The sequence below is a fragment of the Pituophis catenifer genome, unplaced genomic scaffold, assembly GCF_029215685.1.
Source record: "Pituophis catenifer annectens isolate HBS135680 unplaced genomic scaffold, rPitCat1.0.hap2 SCAF_13, whole genome shotgun sequence".
Lineage (NCBI taxonomy): Eukaryota > Metazoa > Chordata > Lepidosauria > Squamata > Colubridae > Pituophis > Pituophis catenifer.
The window spans coordinates 19449728-19476135 of NW_027256893.1; the positions used below are offsets into that span (position 1 = coordinate 19449728).

At 42.4% G+C, this 26408-nt stretch overlaps 1 protein-coding gene across 2 annotated transcripts; it reads right to left on the reverse strand.

Moving 5' to 3' along the window:
- Positions 1–1056: 1056 nt before the first annotated feature.
- N4BP1 (NEDD4 binding protein 1) lies at positions 1057–23351 on the reverse strand. Of its 2 annotated transcripts, XM_070952946.1 has the most exons (7): positions 22835–23351; positions 12168–13867; positions 6354–6484; positions 5479–5575; positions 3501–3608; positions 2850–2957; positions 1057–1635 (listed from the first exon to the last, which is right to left on the reverse strand). In XM_070952946.1, exons 1-7 carry the CDS (start codon positions 23135–23137, stop codon positions 1311–1313), a joined length of 2772 nt encoding a protein of 923 aa, XP_070809047.1. In that variant the 5' UTR covers positions 23138–23351; the 3' UTR covers positions 1057–1310. The 2 variants fall into 2 exon arrangements, with proteins under 2 accessions (XP_070809047.1, XP_070809048.1); XM_070952947.1 differs by lacking the exon at positions 3501–3608.
- Between the last annotated feature and the right edge of the window lie 3057 nt (positions 23352–26408).

Here is a 26408-nt window from a genome sequence, read left to right on the forward strand (position 1 = left end):
AAGACGTAAGTTCCCAGCTTACCAAAAGATGGTTTCATTTACAAGGAAACTCCTGTAAAAATCATAGGTATCCTTCAAGAAGAGCGCATTGTAAAATGTTGTATTATGTGCAACTCTGCACCTTATATTTTTTTACTTTCTTGTTGAAGTCCACCAATATCCATTTTCAGGTTGCATAAAAAATAAGCTTTGATTTCAGAACTCTCGATATCATATAATGAATGATAAGTGGCACATTACAATCAAGTGAGATCATTATGGCCACACACGCACAGACAAGGATTATTTTACAGGGCTTCCAAAAGGGACAATTTTTCTGCAAACCCTATGTTTGTTTCAGGTGAGTCACAGAACACCACGTTTTTATTACCCTATTAAAAAAACCCTGGGAATGAAATGTCTGCTGCTGCTGTTGTTTTGTTTCTAAAATCAAGGAAAAGCACAGAACATAATAAGAGCTAGTGTACGGAATCAGATCAAAGTTTCCCTTGGTACACCTGCTATTTGAACCTAGCAGTTTGCTAACAAAGTCATCTCAAATGGTAATCTGTTAGGAGACAAGATGCACCAGATCTCCTGAACCAGTTCTTCAGAGGTTCGACTACATGGGTTTAGGCCATTTCGCCACGGCCAACTCGCCACGGAACAATTTGCCATTCACCGCAGGACAAAAGTTACATAATACCAAAGAAACGATGGGACAGAATCATTAAAGAAAGCAGGAGGAGGGACAAAATGAAATGGTGGATGACAAAAATTAAAATGTATTTTTTTAAAAAAATATATTTTCAATCATTATATAAAACTGTTGAATTGTCCCGTGGCATGATGTCCCATTCCATCCTTACTGAGCACAACTCAAAGTTGCTCGCATTCATTTGGCAGTTTAATAAGGAGTTACTCAGCAACTGGAATCCAAAGTATAAGAAATTAAATCCATTTATCCTGCCAATTTACTCCAGAGGTGTGAATTTACTTTCAGTAGAATTTAGAGCTGCTTTCCGATCACTTCTCAAAACAAACTTGCAAATGATTTAAAGCCAACTCGTTAATAAATACTTTTTGTTTTTCATTCAAAAATATGCCATACAAATTTGTAAAACAAACGGGGGGGAAGAAAAGGAACAAAATGTTAACTTAAGTGAACAAAGAGGGCATCTCAAATCCTCTGAATATTCACATTTTTTTTTATACAAAAGGGTTAAGTTTTGACTATTCACAGATGGCCTGACTTCAACTCAAGAGGCATCTCTTTACATTAACAATCCAAACTGCAAAACTGAAAAGTTTTGAGGGGGAGCTTTAGTTCATCAGCTTAAATCAAGGACCAGTGCAGACAGAGCATTCATGTCTCTCATGTGGGGGTGCTGCGCCAGGATTTCCTCAATCTTCTCCCTCTGCTCTGAAGTTGGGAATATTTTTTTCAAGGCTTCTTTTAAATGGGTCGTTTCAGTGGCCGATCTTGGAGACGGGGGAAGGCCGGAGTTTACCAGGGACGTCGTAGGAAACCGAGGCAAGTTAGGGACGAGACCAGAAACGGGGTTTGGGAGCAACTGTCCGCTCCCTTCTGACTGCATCAGGAAAGGGGATATTCCCAAAGGAAGATGGCTTCCGCTGTATGGGGTTGGCGTAGCTCTGGAGAAGAAAAGAACAGCATTCAGTATGAGAGGCTTTGATTGGTAAACAAGCAAGCAACCTTGTCCATCTAAGATGGCCTACCATCGGTCATCACAAAGACAGCCAATATTCAATAATAGCAATAGCACTTAGACTTATATGCCGCTTTACAGTGCTTTTACAGCCCTCTCTAAGCGGTTTACAGAGTCAGCCTCTTGCCCCCAACAATCTGGGTACTCATTTTACCCACCTCGGAAGGATGGGAGGCTGAGTCAACCTTGAGCCTGGTGAGATTCAAACTGCCAAATTGCAGGCAGCCGGCAGGCAGGCAGAAGTAGCCTGCAGCACTGCATTCTTAACCACTGCTCCACCGCGGCTCATAATCTTACTGGTTTGGTGTCTTGGAATCAATGTTGACTCCTGGCAACTGCCTGGATAGGTCCTTGCGGTTTTCTTGGCAAGATATCAGAAGTGGTTTCCAACTGCCACCTTCTCAGGGCTGACAGAGAGTGACTGCCCCAAGGTTACCCAGCTGGCTTTGAGACTCAGAAAGGACTAGACCTCACACTCTCCAGGTTTCTAGGCTGATAGCTTAAGGACTGCACTTAATTAGCTCTTAATATTGCTCTTACCGTAGCCTTAACAAACCTGACATCTACCAGTTAAAATTACATTCATTTGTACTTTGTCAGAGTAACAGGAAAATAAGAGTTGGAAGGGACCTTGGAGGTCTTCTAGTCCAACCTAGCAAGAGACCCTATCATTTGATATAAGCAGCCATGAGAACTTTTAAAAAAGAATTGTTAGATCTTCGTGACTTGGTACAATTTGTTTTACAACTTAAATGTCAACCTTTGACATAATTGCCTCCCAGATCCATCTGTTGCATGTTCTATGACATTGGGGGTTATGTCATATTTACAAGGAATCTACCATGTTTCTAAACGCAAGAGGACTTGTTACCAAGATTAAACTTGGCTTATCTTAACTGTCTCTGTGTGTGATGCAAATATACCCACACCTTGTACGTTCAGTTATGGCAACAAAAGATAAAACAAATCTGACAGAAGAGCCACTCCTGCTTGTGCTAAGCCTGTCACGTCTTTTTCTTTATCTCGTGATCGTTTCAGTTCTCTGCAGAACTTTTTTTTTTAATTTCCATTTCCTCTTTTGACAAGAGAAGAAGAAGGAAAAAAAAAGAGCTGTGAACCCCCCCACCAGAAACCATCTACCTGAAACTAGCTGACTCCTGAAGAAAACGGTCTAATCCAGGTCCATTTCGTCCCAGGGGGTCATCAGGCACCATGAAAATGTCTCCAGCGAAAGTGTATTGCAGAAGCCTAATGCAGCAGCAAAAGAGAGGAAGGGTTGCAATAAGAAAAAGAAAAGAAAAGGTTTCCTCTGTCCAGTTGTGTCCGACTCTAGGGGGAGTACTCATCTCTGTTTCTTAGCTGGGAGTGTCAGTGTTGACCAAAGACACTTTGATGGTCATGTGTCTGGTATGATTATATGCCGAGGCACACAAAATGCTGTTACCTTCCTATCGGAGTGGTACCTATTTATCTATTTGCATTTGGATGCTTTTGAACTGCTAGCTGAGGCAAGTAACAAGAGCTCATCCCATCTCGCACACTAGGGTCTCGAACTTGGGCTGCCAGCTGACAAGCTCAGCATCTCTGACCACTGAGCCATATTACATATGGTGGATAATAAAGCAGCTACTACAATATTATAGAGAGATATTTATAATGTGTTTGTGTATGTACATGCTCGCTCTCTCTCTCTCTCTCTCTCTCTCTCTCTCTCTCTCTCTCTCTCTCACACACACACACACACACACACACACACACACACAAGCAAGGTGATCAAAAAGGCATAGGTACCTCCTTTGAATAATCTCCCTCCAGGGTGGGGATTCGTCTACAAATTCTCTGAAGTTATCATTGGTAACAATAACACCTCCAGTTTTTTCAGCAAGGTGCAGCAGAAATCTACAACACATTTGGGAGAATCTGTACCCAGGCGCTGAATAAATTCTTTTTTTAAAGAAATAATTTATTGAAACATTTAAAGGAGCAGAATAAAGAGCTACATAAAAAAAAAAAAGGTAGGGATATAGTAGTCAAGAATGAAAATTCAGATTTTATAATTGTAAAATCTTTTTTTTTTACTCTGTTTATAACAAAGAATTTAAAATTATTGTAACATTTAATCCATTTATTAAATTTGTATAACAACTCTGTTCATTATTTTTTTCTATTTTTTAATCTTTCCTTTTTCCTTTGTGTGATTACATACTTCTAATTTTTGGAACAATGACAAATAGTGGTGATACCAATATTAATTCCTGTTTAGAGATTCACAGATTCCTAGCTATTTCATACAATAACATAATGCTGCACTCAATCAACTCTGATGAAGGCCTGATTAACGTGCAGCTTCTGGACAAAAGTTGGCTGTATCTTAGCATCAAACTAGTGATTTATTGCCACTATTGACCTGCAAAGGTCAAAGGAATGATTAGGATGCTCTACCCTAGGCATTCAGATGGGATCTACTTGGTTTACAACTGGCACTTTCTTTAACACAGCTCAGCCAGAACTCTAACCGAGCTTTGGAATATAGAGATTTTGGGAATGCTTGTGGAAATATTGGATGACATTGCCTCCCAGTGGTCTGTCTCGGTATACTGATTCCAGCATTCTCTTTGGTTTACTGAGGAGTTAACATGGTTAAGAGCCCTGAGTTTAGGTATGGCGGATGAGAGTGACAAAGACACAAGACTCTGAATATGGTCAGCAGTGATGTTCAAGATGACTCCCTTCCTTTTAGAGAAAAATGGGATGGTTTCTTAGCAGACCACCATCAGCAGGAAAAACAGTTGGAGAAAACAAGCCCCTACATCTTTTAAGAAAATCATCAGTTTTGATGATGCCGTAATAGGATATTGAGTTTATACAAATAATTACGAATTATTTTTTTTAAGCAATTAGGGTTTTAAATGCAGCTTCTACCTTACTGGTATCTTCACAGATCACACCATCCAATTTTAGCAGTTTCTGGGATAATTTTAAAGTTCTTAATTTTTTTTTTTTTAAAGAGAAGGGGTGGGGTGAGGGAGGTTTAGTTTGAAAACATCCTCAGAACCAATACTGTGTTTCCCCGAAAATAAGACCCCAACCGGAAAATAAGCCCTAATGCGTCTTTTGGAACAAACATTAATATAAGACCAGGTCTTATTTTTGGAGAAACACGGGTATAGCTGAAGAGAGGTTTATGAAAACATTAATGGGAAAAAAAAAACTATTTTTTTTTAAATAGTAAATTCATTTATTGCATGTTCATCATCTGACAAGAAACACGTTAAAATATCTGACTTTCCCTAGGGCAGTGATGGCTAACCTTTTCGGCACTGAGTGCCGAAAGCATGCATGTGTGCATGCACACACCCATAACACAATGCATGCGTGACCCCTGCTGCCCTGCAGGTACCCAGCCCCCCACATGCCTTCCATCCCCCCTGCATGTGCACTCGACCCCCCACGTGTCCCCTGCCCCCCGTGCATGCGTGACCTCCCGCGCATGAACGTGCGTCTCCCACATGCACCTCACCCCCCGCACATGCACGTCAGAGACCCAAAAACCAGGTGGGAGGCGCATGCACGTGCATGGCGGAGCTGAGCTGGAGCAATGACTTGCATGCCCGCAGAGAGGGCTCCGCCTGCCACCTGTGGCAGGTGTGCCATAAGTTCGCCATCACAGCCTTAGGGACACCTTCCTAGAAGACAAGTCAGCTGAGTAGCTTCTCTTTCAAAACACCCAGAGACACAGAAGTGGAAATCGGGAACAAACCCTCTTTACCTGTCATCGTGAGAGGCAATTCTAGCCCCACATACAACTCTTGCTGGAGTAAGTGCCAAAATGCCAACATCTTGGAGCTGGGATAAGAAATGCTGCTCTATGAAAAGAAAAGGAAAAAAAGAAGGGAAAGAAAAAAAAGAGAATGAAATGGATACACAGGCAATCCTCGACGTACGACAGTTCGTTTAGCGACCGTTCAAAGTTACGACGGCACTGAAAAAAAAGTGACTTATGACCCTTTTTCAAACCTACGACTGTTGAAGCATCTCCTGGGAACGTGTGATCAAAATTCAGACGCTTGGCAACTGATTCATATTTATGACGGTGGCAGGGTTTCCAAGGGTCACCTGATCTCCTTTTGGGACCGTCCTGACAAGCAAAGTCAATGGGGAACCCGGATTCACTTAACCACCGCATTACTGACTTAACAACTGCAGTGATTCACTTAAGAAATGTGGCAAGAAAGGTCGTAAAACGGAGCAAAACTCTCGTAACAAATGTCTCAGTTAGCAACGGAAATTTTGGGCTCAATTGTAGGTTGCAAGTCGAGGACTACCCTTTATTTTATTTTGGTAGGAAGGTACCAAATAAGCCACAATGCACAATGATTACTTTAAGTTCAACGAGCCATCAAAGCACTTCCGGCACTGCAGTCGTTAACAAAAAGCCAGTAACAGATATGGAGATTTAAGGGTTGACAGACGGTTTTTAGATGTGTTCTGTAGTCACAAAGCTTCTCTTCCTTTTAATTTATTAGCTAAGCTTGGGACTTATTGGGAAAATGACAGTTGAAATTTGGATAAGCGGAAGGTATGACGTTGGAGGCGTCTGTCTTAAATCCACAGGTCCGAGATATAGTTGTTTTTATTCCTTACCTGTGATATTAGAATCTTTCCGTGTTCGCCACTGTGGGACAAAAACTGTAATCTTCCTGTGACCACGTTTCCAAAAGTAATCGACAGCAATTGCGATTCCTCGACAGGAAAAGAATTTTTGCAGACCGTGGCTATCGGAAGAGAGAGAAAAAACGGTATTATCTCTCGATCTTCATAATCTTCTATTTATCATAATTGACTATCAAATTCTTCAATGAGGGGTAAAAGTTACACTCTCTTATTATTATGCCTTGCTAAACCGAAACCAGACCAAACCCTATCCATTCCCTAATTCACTTGAAACACTGGCTAGTATGAAGACATGACATTCACTAATGAGTATTTTTTTCCCTTTCAACCCTGCAATCCCTTGCTTTGGGCTGGGGTCGGGGCGACTTGATTGAAGCTGAGCATTTACTGGCCGGATGCCCTTCCTGACGCCTATGTGGAGTTCGCAGCAATTACTCACTGCAGCCAGAGAGAGAAATATCTGCTCAAACCTAGGGTTGAACTCACAGCCTCCTGACTGTGAGGAGAGCTCTCCTCTAGGCCACCACACCACTCTTACTATGAAATAAATAAACTTTTTAAAAGGCAGAGATGATTCCTCTTTGATCAGAGATTATACTTGGAAAATTGACTTTAGTGAAAGAAGAAAAGTGGTTTCCCTGACAGTGGCATCCACATAGAAGCTGTGATTATGCCAAAAGCATTCCGCTCATATGACGGCATCATTCAGATACTGCAATTAGACATACCTGTGCCAGAATATCTCACACAAATATGTCAGGTATGGCATTTAGTGCGATGCTGTCAGAATGTATTGCTCAGTCGCTTGTAACAGTGAGAGGTGTGTCATATCAATTTAATAAATAAATGCACTTTCTTCCCCCATCACCGTTCTCATAATGGTTCATCAATGGAGGTTTTTAAGAAGAAATTGGACAGCCACTTGTCTCAAATTGTATAGGATATCCTGCTTGAACAGGGATTTGGACTAGAACTCCAAGATTCCTTCCAGCTCTGTTTTGATTGATTGAAAATGTACATCTTCACTCCCTTGTCCCCACCGAATGCCCAGGTGCGAGGCAAAATCTACACAATTAATAATATAATTTGAACTTTGGAGGTTATCACTAAAGTTTTATATAAATATATTTCCCTGTGTCTTGCAACAGAAGAGGGTGTGCAAGCTTAGAAACTGGAAATACTGAGATAAAAACCAGAATCATGACTATGCTTTAGATTTCCTTCCTTGTATGGAAGACTTCCTTCAAAATTTTTGTTACGTCATTATGTATCCACACCTTCTCTCTACCTTTTTTATTCTGATATTCTCCAGAATAAAAAAAAACTGAACAAGAAGAAGCTTGCCCAAGGCCAAGCCAAGAAACAACCAACATGTAAGTGATCTAAAATGGGTTCTAGGTTCAAATTTGGGATTGATGTCAAGCCACTGTGGTGTAGGGATTGTGGTGAGAACCAGGACAAGACAGGGAAGATGAGTGGTATAAAAATTCAATAAAAAAATAATAAAAATGTCTTGAGTCCCGTGCATTCAACTACAGATGGAGAAACTAGATTTAGACTTAGGACCACATGATTTGTTTTGCTGGTCAGTGACCAAAGTAAACATCACAGTACCCCCCCTTTTAAAATTTATAATAGTAATTCTCAACCTCAGCAACTTTAAAATGTGTGGACTTCAACTCCCATATTTCCTCAGCAAGCTATGAGTTGAAGTCCACATATCTTAAAATTGCTACGGTTGAGAATGAGTGATTTATGCCATAGTCCAGTGAGGGAGTTTAGGCTGCAAGTGGAAAATTGGTCCATGGTATTACACTAGAATGCTCGGGGGGGGGGGGGGGGGTGTTCGTGTGGCCATAAATCCAAATCTAGCTTAATCAAAGGAATTTGCAAAGTGCAATCCCATGATTGTGGGATGCTTCAACCGGTTGTAAGTAAGCTGGGAGTCGGGAGGCCGATCCAACCGGCAATCAACTGCTTGTGCTAATCAGGCTGTGCTGAAGCTGAAACGGGCTGATTGCTGTAAGGAGGTAAATTGCTGGGAGCCAGAGGGCAAAGGGTGGGGGGGGGGGCTATATTCGGTGTATAAGACTCACCCAAATTTTCACCCTTTGGGGTGGGGGGGGGAGTGTGTTTTATACTCGGAAAAATAGGGTAAATTTGGAATTTCAATAGGTACCTCAGTGTATGCATTTGTGTGCATGTGTAAACACACTTATGTGTAACACGTAAATATATATAAAACAAGGAATTGAAAATTGCAAAGTAAAGTCCCAGGGGGGGAAAAAAAAAAGCCACAATGTATTTCCATTGATTTATGTATCAAACAATGAGAACTAAACTTTTCTTGATGCTGTTGCAAAAGACCAAAAAAACCCTTTAAAGAGCATACTTCCTCTAAAGAGATCACAATTAAATGGGAGGCATGGCGTGACCCAGCTTTGATATTGGATTGGTTCCTTCTCCTCAAGTCTCAGCCCGGGAGAATCCACCTCGAATTTAACATGAACCATAAATGCTACTGTTAAGTATTTTACGAGCTTTGGGTCAAGGAAGAGAAAGGGGAATGACAGTTCGGTTGGGCGTGCTATATTTTAAGCAGGCAAGGCAGTTCTGCAAAATATTCTCTCTGCCCCCCCCCTCTTTTTTTAAAACCTGGCAAGTAATCTGGGATGTTAAAAAAAAAAAAACAAACCTGAGTTTGGCATGGCCATCAATCTTATCTCACCGAATTAAAGAACAACAGCGATAGAAGTCCTGTTTGCATTTCAGTTTTATTAACTCAGCTCCAATCTCCCTCTAAGCACGTATCTTAAGCCAGTGATGGCAAAGCGTTTCGGTACCAAATGCTGAAAAGGGAATGCAAGCGCACGTGGCACCAAATGCCGAAAAGGGAGCGCTATGCACGCACGCTCGTCAGGGCCACGACCAAGAAAAGGAGCTGCCCAGGGGCCATGCGAGCGCCAGATAAGATACTTCCGGTTTCCGGCATGTGCAATGCGTGCTGGCCAGCAAGTCTTCCGGTTATTGTCGCACATGCGCACGTGCCAATCAGCTGCTCAGCACACATGCTCATGCCGGAAAACAGAAGATCAGCTCTTCCGATTTCCGGTACAGCTGCATGCACAAAGGCCAGCTGATTGTTGCGTGCGCATGCATGCCAGGAGCCCGAAAGAGGAATAGGCAACGCCGTGCGTGCCTGGCGACATGGCTCCGCGTGGCACTGGGCACACATGCCATAGGTTCACCATCACGATCTTAAGCTTTCAATTTCTGGATGGAGCCTTAGTGTTGAGAATGACACATACGCAGCTTCAAGCTACACTGAACTGATTGCAATTAACTCTAGATGCTGGGTTGAATTTTGCAAGATAGGAAAAACTCTAGGCCAAGGACCACAAGAGACGGGGGCCATTCCTTGAAGTTTTAGTTTTCTTAGTAACGGGGGTACAGAATTATATGAGCCCACTCACCAATACATTTTCTCTCTTTTTCCAATATTTCATCCCATTATTTTACGCCATAAGCAATTGAGGCTAAGATTGCAACTTAACAAGGTATTTTTTTAAAAAAAGAATCTGGCTGCCAATGTTTAGTTTTCTAAGCGACCTTGAAACTTTCAACAATCTCCAGAGGAAACTTTAAAACAACATTTCCATCTGCCAGTTAAGGGATGTGCTTTCTCACACAAACCTCCTCCCTGAGTAAGGATCAAAGACACACCGAATCCAAGAGCAACATTTCCTGATATCACAAGAGTCACATGCAACAAAGGACCCACAACCTTGATTGTGACATACACATTTCTCAAAGCGTGGAAACCTTTGGGAAATTCATTTAGCAATAAGTGGGGCCGTTGTTCTGTTCTTTAAAAAAGAAGAAGAACCTGTAGAAGATACCTCCAGATTCAGTGATGGAGGAAAAACAACTTTAGAAAAAGGTTTATGAACAGAGAAGGGAACGCGTGCTAAATTTGGTTTCCGTTGTCTGATTTTCCCTCCTTCGTCGGGATTCCAAACATATAAAGGCAGCTTAATGGCAACAGCAACATTTTCGAACAGGAAGTGTGGATAGGAGTCACTGTACACATGCACATTAGTGCGCACACACACATACACAGTCTTTGTGTTCTAACTTCTTTCCCAGCTATCCAAGTCTTGTTTTGCACATACCTCGTGTACCACAAAGTCCCACCTCCCACGCTATTGTTTTTAGAGGTGAGGTGAGGTGAAGTCAGCCTCTAGGGCAGAGATCTCCAACCTTGGCCATAACCAGCTTTGCTGGCTGAGGAACTTTGGGAGTTGAAATCCACAAGTCTTAAAGTGGCCAGGGTTGGAGACCCCTGCTCTAGGGTTTTCAAGGCATCTTCGTTTGAGGTGCAGTTGATGTCTAGCACCTTATCTATGTAATGCTGAAACACTTTTTCCTGTTCATCCTTCACGGGGCAAAACTTTTTGAACCAAGGCATTTCTTAATTTACAGAATTCACCCAGAAAACAGGGGACATGTGAATTTTGTGGAAAGAAAAGTTTGGCAAATTTTATAAAGCATTTTTAGGACAGAAAACATTATCAACAGAACAGTTTAGGACAAAATATGAAGTGTCCTAAAACATTTCCTGTGCTGATGTTTGACCGTGCCGTACAGTTCAACAGGGGCTAATTTCGAACCAGAGACATCTCCGAATTATATCTTGGCTGTTCCAATGAAGGCAGTACATTATAAGCTCTGTCACTGTTTTAGGCACTCAGGAATCTGGTAAGGAAATCTTTCTGGAAGGATCACCTGAGAGGCCACGGGTTTTCTAGTCTGCCCTATCTCAGGGTCTCACAATTTTCAAGTTTTATTTTTAGAATTGCAATTGCATCTAAAGCTGTGGCGGTAATCCCTGTAAACACTGCAGGCTAACTCACTGCTCACGCTGGGAATTCGATTCTGACTTGACTCAGCCTTCCATCCTTCCAAGGTCGGTAAAATGAGGACCCAGATTGTTTAGGGCAAGAGGCTGACATTTGTAAACCGCTTAGAGAGGGCTGTAGAGCACCGTGAAGCAGTAGATAAGTCTAAGGGTTATTGCTAAAGGAAAAATAAAACAAATCCTCAAATAATGTTACCTTCTGCAAATACAGCTAAAACAAATAACGTTACCTAACAGCGCAAATATGTTTCTGTGTAACTTCAGTTTATTTCAACTGTCAGTGGATGGAATCCAAACAACAGTTACCACAGGGCAAGGTACTCTCCCATGCTAATTTAAACATGTATCATGGGGATTATCCAAGAGGCAAGTAGGGGAAGGAAGTAGCAGAGGATGTAAATACAAGCAAGAAAGCAGGGGCCAGTTGCAGCCTAAGGGACTATTATGCGTTCTTAAGATGATGCAGAGGCCAACAGACCTATAAACTTAATGGGAAATTCCACCTATAGCACATGAGTGCATAAAAGGGCCTTTCCATTATATTTTTAATTCATTTATGGTGTTCCTCGGAACCACGGCTGAACTATGGGAAGTTGCTTTGGGTTTTAGAGCTAAAAAATCACAATCAAGTTTAGGAAACAAACAGTTTTTTTCTCTTTTATATAATAAAATTGCTCAACTTGCTGAAGGAAATCCAGAAAGGCTGCACTTTCAAACCCAAGATAAAAATAGAAACTCATCTCAGTTATTCCCCCACCCCCCCAAGAAAAACTCTTTTATCATTCTCGACTTCTTTCCTGCCCCTTCCTTCCCCATCCTTCTTCACTCTACGTGCTTCTAGAAATCTAAGGATCGTCCATACTCACGAAATTGCAACATTGCTGCCATCGATGACTACGTATTTTAAGTGGGGTCTCCCCGGCTCGTTTTTCAGTTCCAGCTTGTACGGTGTTTTCAACGCCTCTAGAAACCGCTGAACCCCGGTGACCGAAGGATCTGCAGGATGACAGTAAAGTCCCCCCGTTTTCTTTTCTGGATAAGAACCTCTTAATTGCAGAGGAGGGGTGGGGTCTGCAAAGTGCTTTGGCTTTTGGGAAGGGAACTGCTGGGCTCCGAGTTGTACAGGATTGCAGTTTTCCTGTTGGTCGCCTGTTGCAGGCGATTGGGTGGAACATCCTCGAAGGACCAGGGTTTCATTCTGAACGGGTGGGTGTGCGCTCTCCCAGGCACCCCTGGCTACCAAGATCGGATCTTTGGCTTTCTTATTTTTGGTTGCCATGGACGCATTACTAGAAGCGTTCACGAAACCATCGCTTTCCACCTCGCTCGCCTTGCTGCCCTGTTCTGAACAGCCTGATCGTATTTTGCTGAGCTCTTGACTTGATGAGTTTTTGTTACCCAAAAGAACGGTCCGGTTTTCAGGATCCGATCCGTGGATTTTGTCTTTGCAGGGTGCTTGAGAAACAGGGGCGAGGTTTGCATTTCGGGGTGGCTCTGATTGACAGCCTAGATCGGGGTGGACCCTGATGCCGGAACTGCCTTTATTCTTCTTCGCTTGCATTTCAGTATTCTGGGAGATAGTTCTGGACTTCTCTTCCTCTTCCGTAGCCATCTTGCTCTTTTTCTCAATTTCTTCTAGGAGGAGTAGGGGCTCAGCCAACTGTCCATGTTCAAAAATCACCATTTCTACAATTTCCTCAGAGTAGCCCATGCTTTTGAAAAAATTGACCAGGATCTTGTATTCCATCTCCTCGCTTATTTCATCGCCATTTTTAGTATCAAGTAACTCATTTGTATCCGAGACCAAATCTATCACCACTATGTCGTCACGTCTTTTGCAGGACATCTGCTTACATTCTTGGTTGTTTTCGAAAGAAAACTGTTTCTTTGGAAGCCTCTCATCGCCATCCGAGGATCTTCGTTTACACGATTGCCTTTCTTTTGAGGCAGATGCCTCCAGAGAAGTTAGACCATTTATGGGTAGAAAATGCCCTTCAGAGGTATCAGGAAAAACGGTGTCCATTTGCTTGGCTAATTCAGAGACCGGTGTACCTGCATTGTTCCTTGCTTCCTCCTGACCTGTTCTGCCATCGTTGCTTACTACAGGTAGTTTCGGCATCGGAATTGGGTGTTTTAGTGTCTCATCAGAAGGGCCAGGATCTGCAGTTCTGCCTTCCGTTTTGCCGCCTTCGTGCTGTGTGAGACTCAGCAGCTCTTTCTTCAGCGAGCTTGGTAGGATCAACAAGTCCATCGTGTATTTATCTGCATGAGCTTCGACAAGGTGTTTGAACTGTTTCTTCACTTCCGACTCCTTGACCGTCAACTCGTTGAGGTTGCTTTTAAAGAGGTTCACAAACTGCTGGATGTGACTCCTGGCCATGACCACGGGCTCTGTCCGGCCTTTAATACCGAGTGTCCCAATCTCCACTACGCTAATATCAGCAGAGGTGCCTTGAATAAGGCAATTCAGGAAGAGGTTTTGTGCTCCTACAAAAATACAGTGCATGTCTTTGGGATAATATTCCCTCTCTTCCAATTCGGGTTCACAGATTCCTTTAATATATTCCTGCAAAAAGGGGGGGGAGGGGTAAAGGTGGGGGGAGAGAAAGCATAAATTAAGGCAATTGGTGATAGTTCAGCTTCTGAAATTTGTGCCTTATTAAAGCTACGACACTAAATTCTGTCAACAGGATGACTTGCTGTTTTTATTGCTCTTCCTCCTGGAGGAACTGAGAGCAGATTGCAAGCAAACAGTACCAGTGAAAACAATCTTATTAAGACTATCATCCTTTGTTTTTTTTTTACAAAATGGATGGGGGAGAGAAGAGAAGAATCCTTAAATTAGGCTGTTGCAGGGTGGATTTGATTTAAATCGAGTCGATTTAAATCACGATTTAAATCACTAGTAAAAAGGCTTGATTTAAATCGACTTGATTTAAATCATAATTTTTAAAGAGCAACTGTCATCTCTGTCCCGCAGCGGCTCTGCCTCTGACCCACTGTTAACTCACCGAGTCCCAATATTGCAGAATATACAACCTCATGCTACATCACTAAGCTCCATTTCATGCTGAATAAACTAAATTATGAATGTATCTTAAATAGAAAACTATCTTTAGATAGATTTTTTTACTCCAAAAGCATTTTATTAAAATAAATTTGATAAAAATAAAAAAAAAGATCTAATTTTTTTTAATTATTTTTTTTTAAAAATCATCAATTTTTATCCACCCTGGGCTGTTGTCAACTGTGAACCTCTAGGAGAAAACTAAGGAGAAACACTTCTGCCCAATGAGTCAATCAGATCTCGTATGAAAGTGTCTTATTGCACCTTGAGGTATAATTTGCCCCTTTGTATTGTTTGTGTTGCTCTGTGCTAACCTTGTGCTTCAATTCTTACGAACATAAAAAAGCTTTCCAGATCTAATTGCCTAACATTTATACTTGAGTGCTGAGAAAAATAGGAAGAAACGTAGTATCATGATAATTGAATTGTACCCCAAAGAGATCTTTTTATAGTAGCTGCAAGTACATGAAGGCAAACAACTCATTCAGGAGAATGCCAGAGAAAATAATTAGCCATGCCTTCATTTTCCAGAAGGGCTACCGGAGGAGGCCTACACGTATCATGAGAACATACACAGATTATCTGTAGCTTCCCTGCTGTCAATTGACTCTTTTCACAAGGTTGCATTTTGCTAACCCAAAGATGTCTGTAAAGGAATATTGCGCAGAAAAGTAGATGACCTCAAACAAACTGTCTTCGGAGATCCGTATTAGTTTAGAAATCTATGTTAATCCCATTTTCATTTATGGAACCTCTCTTAACAAGTCTGCATTCAGGATATGGGAGAGAATAATTCAAGATTTTAGTTACCAATGATCCTGGCTCACCAGCTCATTAGTTTCATTTCAAGCTTACCTTTCTATTTTTAGAACCCCTGGAATGATGAATTTCATGAGAAATGAATGACTTCACCAAGGCATTTCCATTCAGAAATATCACTTGGATGCAATTGCTAGCACATCTTTGTCACCAACAGAATTATCTACAATACCCTTCCTTACTATAACTTGCATTATTCCTCTTCTTGAAAACCTCCAGTGATGGAGCACCCACATCTTCTGGAGGCAAGTTGTTCCACTGATTAATTGTTCTCACTGTCAGGAAATTCCTCCTTATTTCTAAGCTGGTTCCCTCCTTGATTAGTTTCCATCCATTGCTTCTTGTCCTGCCCTCAGGTGCTTTGGAGAATAGGTTGACCTCCTCTTCTTTGTGGCAGCCTCTCAAATATTGGAACACTATCAAGTCATCCCTAGTCCATCTTTTCATTGAACTAGACATATCCAATTCCTGCAACCCTTCTTTGTATGTTTTAGCTTTCAATCCCCTAATTATCTCTGAAACATCCATTTGAAAAAGAGGATGCTCACTTATTGTTGTTTATTATTCCAGGTTTCTTTTTCACCTTTAAGCACAATTGCAACCATGGGAAAATCTCTTCACAGTCCAAAGAACTCACTGCTGCAACTCTAAATAAAGTGCCTCTTTGGGTTTGCTTCCCTCTTGCTTAGGAAGCATTGCCCAATCCTAACCCAAGCCAAAATTCCAAAAATACTCTATGACTATCTGATTTTTACTCTTGTACAGTCCAAACCATTTCTTATGAAACAGCAAAGAAGGACTTGAGTTTTCACATGAGAACAATCTGCTTCCACTAATAGTAGTTCCTGCCTATGACCCACACACCCATCCTATAACATTTTAACACAGCTGATCATATCCCAGATTTTACTAGTAAAAGAACATGGAAATAAGAGGAAATGGAAAGGAAAATGTTTGCCGTGTACAAACAGCAGAAGCAGCTATAGTGGCCTTCAGATTCTGAAAAATGGGCTATTCTACTGGCTTCGGAAGTAGCGACAGTTCTCACATCTCTATCATGCCTACAGTTTTCAAAGAGATTATCTTTTATGTTTACCATTGAAGCAATAAGTATTGCAACATTCCGGTTTTACCCTGGAAATATAAAAGAGTTCCTAGTGAAAATTGTGTAAGCTCAACTGCTTTCAGTGTTGGGCAACTGACTGATATCAAAAGTCTGGGGTTTCTAATTTGTACGCTTATTCCTATTTTCAAAGGGCTATTCAGCAGGAAAGGTGAACATTGGTGAACATCCAGTTTGTCCAAGGAGAGTCTCATGATTCTTATTGTCAACCATAAACCATTCGTGACACTATCCTCCAAGATGACATCTCCAGAAATTTTAACTAATTCGAAATATGGGATGACCGGGCTACATGATTACAACACAGTGATGTTAAAACGTTGTGTACAGGTTCCAAGTTTATTTCTAGTTGCAAGTCAATACCGACTTTCAGGGAAAAAGCCACAAATGGCCGGGAGACCTAAAGGAGAATCTAGAAGAATTCTACCTTCAAATGTTAGATTAATGACAGCTAGGAGAAAGCCCCTTCCTTTAAAATTCTATTTATAAAAGGTGATATTGTACTACTTTGACTTGAACAAATCTCTTGCTCGAGGTTGATTCATGAATTGGGAAAAGCAAAACAGGAGCTGTCCAACAAATCACCTCTTTATCTAACATACTAGCTGGATCCCCCGAGCTTCACAACGAAACTATGTGATCGGGCTTGATAAATGGACACTTACAGCTTGAAAGTTAATGAGTAGTTATAATCGGCCTCTCCTCTCCCTTTCTCTCCCTCAGCCTTGCTCCACAGAAGCCTGTCCTATGCTATCCCATTCTCTCCAGTTATTTTCAAGTTGGGAGGGGGAATAGAATAGCTAACTAATTAGCATCAGAGCATGTTATAATAATATAGGAAATACTAATGCTCTGATGGCCATTTTGAAAAATCCTTTCTTAGTGAGCACCTAGAAGCCAAGAGGAACATACGTGACAAATTTCAAGTTTGTAGGCTTGAAGATTTCGTGATTACAGCGTGAGTGGTTTTCGCTTATATAGAGAGAGATTTCTGGATTCCTGGAAGGTTAAAAGAATGGGGCAGAAATCCTAGTTATGAAAGCTCTCTTCCCCTACACGGAACATGCAAAACAGCCCAAGTTGGGCATATGATTTTTTTCCCACCTAATGTGTGAAAGACACAGTTCAAGCTCCAAAGTGCTTTTGTTTTGGAAGATGTGAATGAAATCAGTTTGGTTTTGAACTCAAACCCAGCAAGCATCCTAAAAAGCACAGGCCCTTTCAGAGAGAGGATTTCTGCTGTAAATCAAAGACATGAGATCGTTATTCAGAAGAGCACATGTGCCTAGACATATTATTACTAATTCTGCTCATCATCTCCTTTCCTGTTTCACACATTACAGTGACAATATTAGAGCAGTTTAGACAGAAGCAGGAACACGTTGTGGTGCCAAGCTCTTTCCATATTTTTTTTCCCCTTTTTGCCAGTGTGAGAGGAATTTCCTCAAATCGAACGAACCTGTGGGTGCTTTATAATTATAAATTCAACCTCTCGGGCGATAATATTAGCAATGGGACCAAAAGACCTGCATAAAATGGATGTGCTAACCTTTGTCCCCACTCTCTTTTAAGAGGGACAGTGCGTGACAGAGCAAAGTCTGAGCCATCTGAGTGCAAGTTCCAGTTTCTGAATGAATGAATGAGACTTCTGTGGCACTTTGGTTCTCAAATGCTTAAGTCCATAGGCAAATGAGGTACTCACTAATCGTCAAATCATGCTTATAAAGCACATGCTAAGAATTCTTCCTTCCTCCAGGCTGAGGATTTCAAAATGCATAAACTACTTCTGTATATACTGTAACTGGTAGGATTCTGGTCCTACCCTTGGAAATTAAGCCATTACAATTTACCACTTAGCCTTAGAAAGAGGCACAACAAAACAATATTTTCATGTCTATAACTTTCTTCCCTTTTCATCTCTTATACTTAGAGATGCAAACTTTCCAGCAAGGCATCTCAAATCTTTATTCACCTGTTACCAGCTCAAGTCTTTTTACTTTTTTTTAAAGTAATCTCCTACTTACTCCACAATCTGGAATAATTCAAATAGTTGTATTAATACAGGCGTTCAAAAAACAGAAGCACCTATCACAAGTCCTAAATAAAAGACCTGACATGCTCTTTGTTATATTAACATAAATACCCAGGAAATTATGGTCTACACTGAGGTTAATTTCACTGTCAAAACATTGTTGATTAAGAGAACTCTGTTTTGTGGTGACTTTATAAGGCTCCATTAGAGAAGGCTTATATTCTTTCCACTAAAACAGTTAAACCTTTATTTCAAACCACAGTGGAATCTTAAATTAAAAATATTATTATTTAAGGCTTAGCCAGAGCACAAGAAAGAAGAGGTGGTCACACACTAGAGGTAGTCTTGAACACTCTCTCTGTTAAACGTCAAACAGCTAAGATAGATCAAGGAGGAACTACTGTATAGAAATTTCTAGTAAAATATCCTTAATGCTAATCTGGGATAAATAAGAAAATTTCCCCAGCGCCATTTATGGCAAGTAAATTAAAGTGAGCATTTACAGTAAATGAATAGAAGTCTTGTTGATTTGAAAAACATCTTCCTGGATTTTTTTTCATCTGGACGAAGCTAGCATGGATGAGATAAGCTGTCAACTAGCTCACCCGTTATCTCTCGATTGTTTATGCCTCCCCTCTCTTCCATCTGTTTCCCAGCTGCCCCACAATCTCTACCTCTTGCAAGAGATGTAAAATAAACAGCTGGCTAATATCCAAATTCTACAGACACTGTACAGTGCAGGAGAAAAAAAATGAAATTGTCCAAAGTTCAACGCCTGGCATCTTAAATATGAAGGATCCATAAAATTTACCGTACTTTTCGGAGTATAAGACACACTTTTCCCCTCTAAAAGAAGGTGGAAATGTTGGTGTGTCTTATACACCGAATACAGCCATTTTTGGCCTCCTGAAACCCCGCCCCGCATGTCCCGTTTTCGCCAAAACAGGCCCGTTTTTCACAAAAATGGGACGCACAGAGGGTTTGGGAGGCCTGCAGAGTGCTCCTGGGGGCTGGGGAGGGCAAAAACTTTTTTTTCTTGTTTACCTCTTCGAAATCTTTGCCTTATATTCCGGTGCATCTTATAGTCTGAAAAATATGATAAGTCTTTGAATCAGAACCTGGGGAACTACTACCGGTTTGTATAAACACCACTATGCTAAATAGACTTATTCTTCTTGCCTGCTCAGAACTATCTTTCCAATGGCAAAAAAAGCAGACAAGACAAGGGACATCTGTGCTTAGCCCTATAATACCTCATGGGAGGTATTGAGGCCCAGCCCTCAATAAACACAGTTGCTAACAGCATCACAACAATGTGTTCCTGCTTCTTTGTTCAAAGTTTTTCTGCTATGAAAGTTCTGCCCCAGATTTGGTTCTGTGTCCAATGAAGAGTTCAGGCTGGTGAAGGGTTAGAGGGAGATTTTTCTGGAAGGCAGGAAGAACACAGCTCCTCAGAGACCCCTCTTCTTTCAGCCAATGATGAAAGCCAAATGGCGCTGACTCCCTTGGAATCCAAGGGAGCTGAACGGACTGTTCCATCTCAGTAACAGGACCTCCGTCTCGCACTCATTTGGTTATTGATCTGCCACAAGCCTTTCAGATAAGAGATTGTAATTAATTTATTTCCTCTCATTTCATGTTGATGCAGACGTCTCTGTCACAGATACACATGCTTAGAGGCATACGTGTGAAATCGGCTGATGTACACAAATCCCTTCCTGCACGTAATCTTGGAGGTAAATTACAGCCTTCAAGACTAGAACTCAGCTGGGTCAGTCTCTGAGCTTGGTTCCCCCCCCCCCCAGATGTTTCACTACCCAGCTGGTAACATCATCAGGGCTAGAAAGGACTGGGATTTGCTCTCTGTTTATATACAAGTGCCAATAGAAGGGGATAATTGTAGCTCAGGGCTGAACTATGAGATCTTTGATCCTCTCTGAGCTTGGTTGTTTTCTTGCAAATATTTCATGACCCAACTAGATAACATCATCAGTCCTAAAAGAGAGTCCAGTTTGCTCTCTGTTTATCTACAAGTAGATTGCCCTGTCAATAGTGGTAAAGTGTTGTTTTCTTCCTAGGGGTTCCTTGATTAGGCTGTTTACTGTTTGCCTGACTTTGTAGTTCCTTGATTGGAAAATTGTTTTCTGCTTAATTGATCTTCCAATCAGAGAGCACCAAGGACCCCTCAATTCAACCCTGAGCCACAAAAATCCTCTATTAACTAAACCTATGTTTGTTGAGGCCCTCTGGAAAGTCAGTAAGTCGGGGCAATGACAGGATAGGGGGAGAAATGATGTTCCAAGAGGTGCCAGGGCGGAAAAGGCTCTCTTCCAGAGTCCTATCAAACAAAGCTCCTTTGTTGTGCCTCAAATTATCCCAAAGGTGCTTTTCAAAAGGCAACTGGACTTTTGACCCTTTCAAGGGTTTTTTCCCCTTGAAAATATTTCAAAGTACAAATAATCCTTCTGTTCCCCACTATTCAGTCAGACCCGAAGAAGTTTCTTGGATGAGAAGTGAGATTCTTTTCATCTGGACAAAGCTGGCATTCACTGATGAGATTAACTCCCAACTGGCTCCCATTATCTCTCGATTGTTTATGCCTCCTCTCTTCCCTTCAACTTCCAGCTGCCCCACAATCTCTATCTCATGCGAGAGGTGTAAAATACACAGTCAACAGATGGTTCTTCAAAGAAAGATGAAAAAAAGCACTTTGGGACAACCAATGACCTGGATGACTGAGAATCTCCATAAAGTCTTTGACTCAGAACCTAGAGAACCACAGGTACTCAATTGTATGACCACAATTGAGCCCCAAATTTCTGTTGCTAAGCAAAACATTTGCTAAACGGGTTTTGCCCCATTGTGAGACCTTTCTTGCCACAGTTGTTAAGCGAAGCATGGCAAGTGTTAAGTTAGGAACACGGTTGTTAAGTGAACCTGATTTCCCAATTGGCTTTGCTTGTCTAAGAAAATGTTCGGGACACTGCAACCCGTCATAAATATGAACCAATTTGCCAAGGATCCGAATTTTGATTACCGTATGTGCAGGTGGCTAGATCGGTTGGAAATATGCAATTAATCCACCATAGTGATTTTACACAACTAACGTAGCAAAACTCTTTTGCATTACTATTTTTGCATTTTAGTATTTAATGACCATGGGCCCCTATGGATCAATATTATAGTATAGTTAGGCCACCTGTCACTTACAAGGCTGGATATTCTGATTTTAATATGGATTTTTAATCTGTTATTTATTATTTCATCTAGAAATTTTTAACTGGATATTCATTGAGAGTATTTATATGTTCTGGTCTCTGGTCTTTTGACTGTAATAAACTCTATTTGATTATGTGACCATGGGGATGCTGCAACAGTCACAAGTGTGACAAACGGTCAGCCAGGTTGACTCAGCCTTCCGTCCTGCCGAGGTGGGTAAAATGAGGACCAAGATTGTTGGGGGGCAATAGGCTGACTCTCTTAGAGAGAGCACTGTGAAGCAGTATATAAGTCTAAGTGCTATTGCTATCTTCCTTCCTTCCTTCTTTCCCCTCCTCCCTCCCTTCCTTCATGATACAATGGTTAGAATGCAGTATGGCAGGCTCTGCCCACTGCCAGCAGTTCGATTCTTATCGGTTCAAGGTTGACTCAGCCTTCCATCCTTCCAAGGTGGATAAAATGAGGACCCAGATGATTGGGGGCAATGTGCTGACTCTGTAAACCCCTTAGAGAGGGCAGTAAAGCAGTACATAAGTCTAAGTGCTATTGCAGGCTAACTCTGCTCACTGCCAGGGGTTCGATCCTGACCGGCTCAAGGTTGACTCAGCCTTCCATCCTTCCGAGTTGGGTAAAATGAGGACCCAGATTGCTGGGGGCAAGAGGCTGACTCTGTAAACCGCTTAGAGAGGGCAGTAAAGCAGTACATAAGTCTAAGTGCTATTGCAGGCTAACTCTGCTCACTGCCAGGGGTTCGATCCTGACCGGCTCAAGGTTGACTCAGCCTTCCATCCTTCCGAGTTGGGTAAAATGAGGACCCAGATTGCTGGGGGCAAGAGGCTGACTCTGTAAACCGCTTAGAGAGGGCAGTAAAGCAGTACATAAGTCTAAGTGCTATTGCAGGCTAACTCTGCTCACTGCCAGGGGTTCGATCCTGACCGGCTCAAGGTTGACTCAGCCTTCCATCCTTCCGAGGTGGGTAAAATGAGGACCCAGATTGTTGGGGGCAAGAGGCTGACTCTGTAAACCGCTTAGAGAGGGCTGTGAAGCGGCATATAAGTGTAAATGCTATCCTGCTATTTTTTTTTTCCAGCGCCGCTTGTAACTCTGTGCGGTCACTAAACGAGCCGTTGCAAGTCGAGGACTAGCTGTAACTAGGCGGGACAACCCTGACCTGGATGCTTTTTAGAGCCCCTTCACAGGCATCTCCTCCTCCTCCTCCCCACCCTCAGGGAACAAACACCCCGAGGATGCGCTCCCCACTTCCCAGCTTTACCTTGGCGCTGCGCACTTGCTCCCGTTCGCCCAGCAGGCTGAGCCAGATCCTGCGCCCGCCGGTGGCCGAGGGAACCCAGCCGCCGCCGCCGCTGCTCGCCGCCTCCACGAAGGCCAGGCGGACCCCGAAGAGCCGCTCGAGGCAGCCGCGGCTCCGCTCCAGGAAGCCGCTCTTCTCCGCCGGCGCCGTGAACTCATCCAGCACCGTCTGGTTGTCGTCGCTGTTGTTGTTGTGGTTGTTGCCGCCGCCGAGGCGATTTCGCTCCTCCGACGGCGCGGCTGAGGAGGGGCGGAAGGCGGCCATTAGCGAGGCGCCCCGCGGCCCGCGCAGCCAGAGCGACTCAAGCGGCGGGGGAAAGAAGGCGAAGAGGAGGAAGAGGAGGAGGAGAACCGACGGGGGCGGCCGCCGCTGCCCCTTCCCATCGCTTCGGGCCCGCCAAGCGCCGCCACAGCCCGGGAAAGTCCCCTGCGCCGTCGCCGTCGTCTCCCTCACCCCGGAAGCGCCTAGGCCTCATCGCTATGCAACCGTGACGTCACCATGAAGCGCCGACGCGACACACAGGGAGGGCGGGGCCGGCTGGCGTCGTCACCGCCCCACGCAAGCCACGCCCTCTTCATCCTTGCGTCGGTCTCTGCCCGCCCGGCAAAGAACTACAGGCCGGGCATGTTGAGTGAGGGCAAAGGCGGTGGGCGGGGCTTTACCACACCGTTTTGTCCCTCTGTTGGGTGCGTTGTTGGTTTCTTTTGCCACCCCCCTTTCGCTGTTTGCTTTGTCGTGATAGGGTTGGAGTTATATTCTTGGAGGGGGTGTGGAAATGGAGGTTTAAATGAAAGGATGTATATATATTCTGCTTGAGTAGGGGGCTGGACTAGAAGACCTCCAAGGTCCCTTCCAGATCCTATCCTATCCTATCCTATTTCATTCCATTCCATTCTTCATTCCAATACATTCTCTACTCTACTCTACTCTACTCTACTCTACTTTATATTCCATCCCAATCTATTATTCTATTCTATTCTATTCTATTCTATTCTATTCTATTCTATTCTATTCTATTCTATTCTATTCTATTCTATTCTATTCTATTCTCCATCCCAATCTATTCTATTCTATTCTATTCTATTCTATTCTATTCTATTCTATATTCCATCCCAATCTATTATTCTATTCTATTCTATTCTATTCTATTCTATTCTATTCTATTCTATTCTATTCTATTCTATTCTATTCTATTCTCCATCCCAATCTATTCTATTCTATTCTATTCTATTCTATTCTATTCTATTCTATTCTATTCTATTCTATTCCATTCCATTCCATTCCATTCCATTCCATTCCATCCCAATCTATTCTATTCTTCATTCATAGAAGAATACATTCTATTCTATTCTATTCCTATTCCTATTCTTCATTTTACTTTGAAACTATCACAACCCAAGGAGCAGTGCTGCCTCTCTGTGTCTGTACAGGTAGTCCCCGACTTACAACAACAGTTCGGTTCATTTAGTGACCGTTCGGCGTTGAAAAAGGTGACCTAGGACCATTTTTCAAAACTGCTTAAAACCGTCGCAGCAACCCCCCCCCACCGTCACACGATCAAAATTCAGATGCTTGGCAACTGACTCATATTTATGACGGTTGCGGTGGGGATAGTGATCCCCCTTTTGTGACTTCTGGCAAGCAAAGCCAGATTCACTTAACAATGTGGCCATTGGGTCACATTTGCAACCATCACAGGTCTGCAATGCAAAGGAAAAGCTGCAGGAAGATCATAATTATAACATCATCATCGTGATATCACTTAGGGTGGCCAGTCCCAGTTATGGTCCCTTAAAGAAACACTACTAGGACCTGCTATTGTTCTTAATCAAATTCCATTGAGGCTTGTTATTTATTTTTTTTATTTATTTATTTGTAATTTCTATCCAGTTTTAAGTCAAGCAAGGATTCTCTACAATTAAAATGTCCACTGCAATTTACTTTAAAACAAAAGAGAGCAGAAAAAACACAATAGCAAGGCGTCGCAGCATCTTCCAATGTACTATGGAAAATTCTGTGTATTAAGGAAGGAATTTCTTGAAGGAATTTCAAGAAGGAGGTTGGTCTAAATAAAGGGCTGATACTTTTCATCCAGAAAAACAACGTATTTTGAACTTGGCCATCTCATCTACGTGGTGAAGTTCCAAATGGCTTCTCCCTGAAAAAATTGTGTAGCTCTTTCTGTTTCCTACTCCATTTCTGTAGATGCTGAATTCCTTGACTTCTTAACAGTTCCATCAGATTAAAAGCAAAGAATTTGAGTCAACTACGTTGACATGTCCTTGGCGTGTTCTTGTCAACAGAATGAAACTGATGTACAGATGAAAAGATAATACAGGATGTGGATACCAGCTTCTCTTCGTAATTCATTTTCTCTGTACTTTCACTGCCGCTGCTGACTTCCTTGACAGGCTAATCTCGAGTCTGTTGCTGCCATCAACTGTTAATATGGAGCCAGTGCAGCCTCCAGCCATAAAATGAATGCCAATCTGACGTACTTTTAGCATTGTGAAAAGCGGAAGCTACAAGTTCAATCAATCAATCAATCAGAATAGAGCAGGAAGGGGCCTTCAAGGTCTTCTAGCAGGAGATCCTATACCATTTTATAGGATCTCCTATACAAGTAAACTCTCTTCTTAAAAACCTCCAGTGATGGAGCTCCCACATCTTTTGGAGGCAAGCTGTTCCACCGGTTAATTGTTCTCACTGTTAGGAAATTTCTCCCTTAATTCCAGGTTGCTTTTCTCCTTGGTTAGTTTCCATCCATTGTTTCTTATCTTACCTTCTGGTGCTTTGGATAAATACGTTAACCATTCCTGCATGGGTCAAACAAAATTGTGAAAGCTCACAAAGAAAGCATAGAGGTGGTAAGAGAAGGTATTTTATGCCTGGTAGGACACCGATTACTATTAGAACTTTAACACACATAGAGAGAGGACTAACGTAAAATACAAACCTCGATGGAAGGATCATGACTTAATAGGCTCCCCTGGGAGATGTGTGTTCAGAAATGATATCAATCAGCCCAGTATGGGGGGCATCCCAAAGAAATGGATGAAGGAGCAGTGAAGAAGATGAGATGAGAATGGTACAGCTAGAATAGACCTGTATACTGCACGAGTCAAAAAGTGGGCTGTGAAAATATTTACAGACCCCTCACATTCTGGACATAAACTGGTTCAATTCCTACCCTTAAAACGACGCTATAGAGCACTACACAACAGAACAACTAGACACAACGACAGTTTTTCCCCGAACGCCATCACTCTGCTTAACAAATAATTCCCTCAACACTCAAATTAGTTACTAAGTCTGCACTACTATTAATCTCATCATTCCCATCACCCTTCTCCTTCCACTTATGACTATATGATTGTAACCTGTAAGCCTCCCGCCGCCGCCGCTACCGGTTCGCCCGATCCTGGGCGAACCGGTAGCAACCCACCACTGGTGTGGGCGTGGCCAGCTTGATACCACTCCCCCAACTGCTGGCATGTTTCCTCTTCGCATTGGGTAGACCGGGCTGAAGCTACCT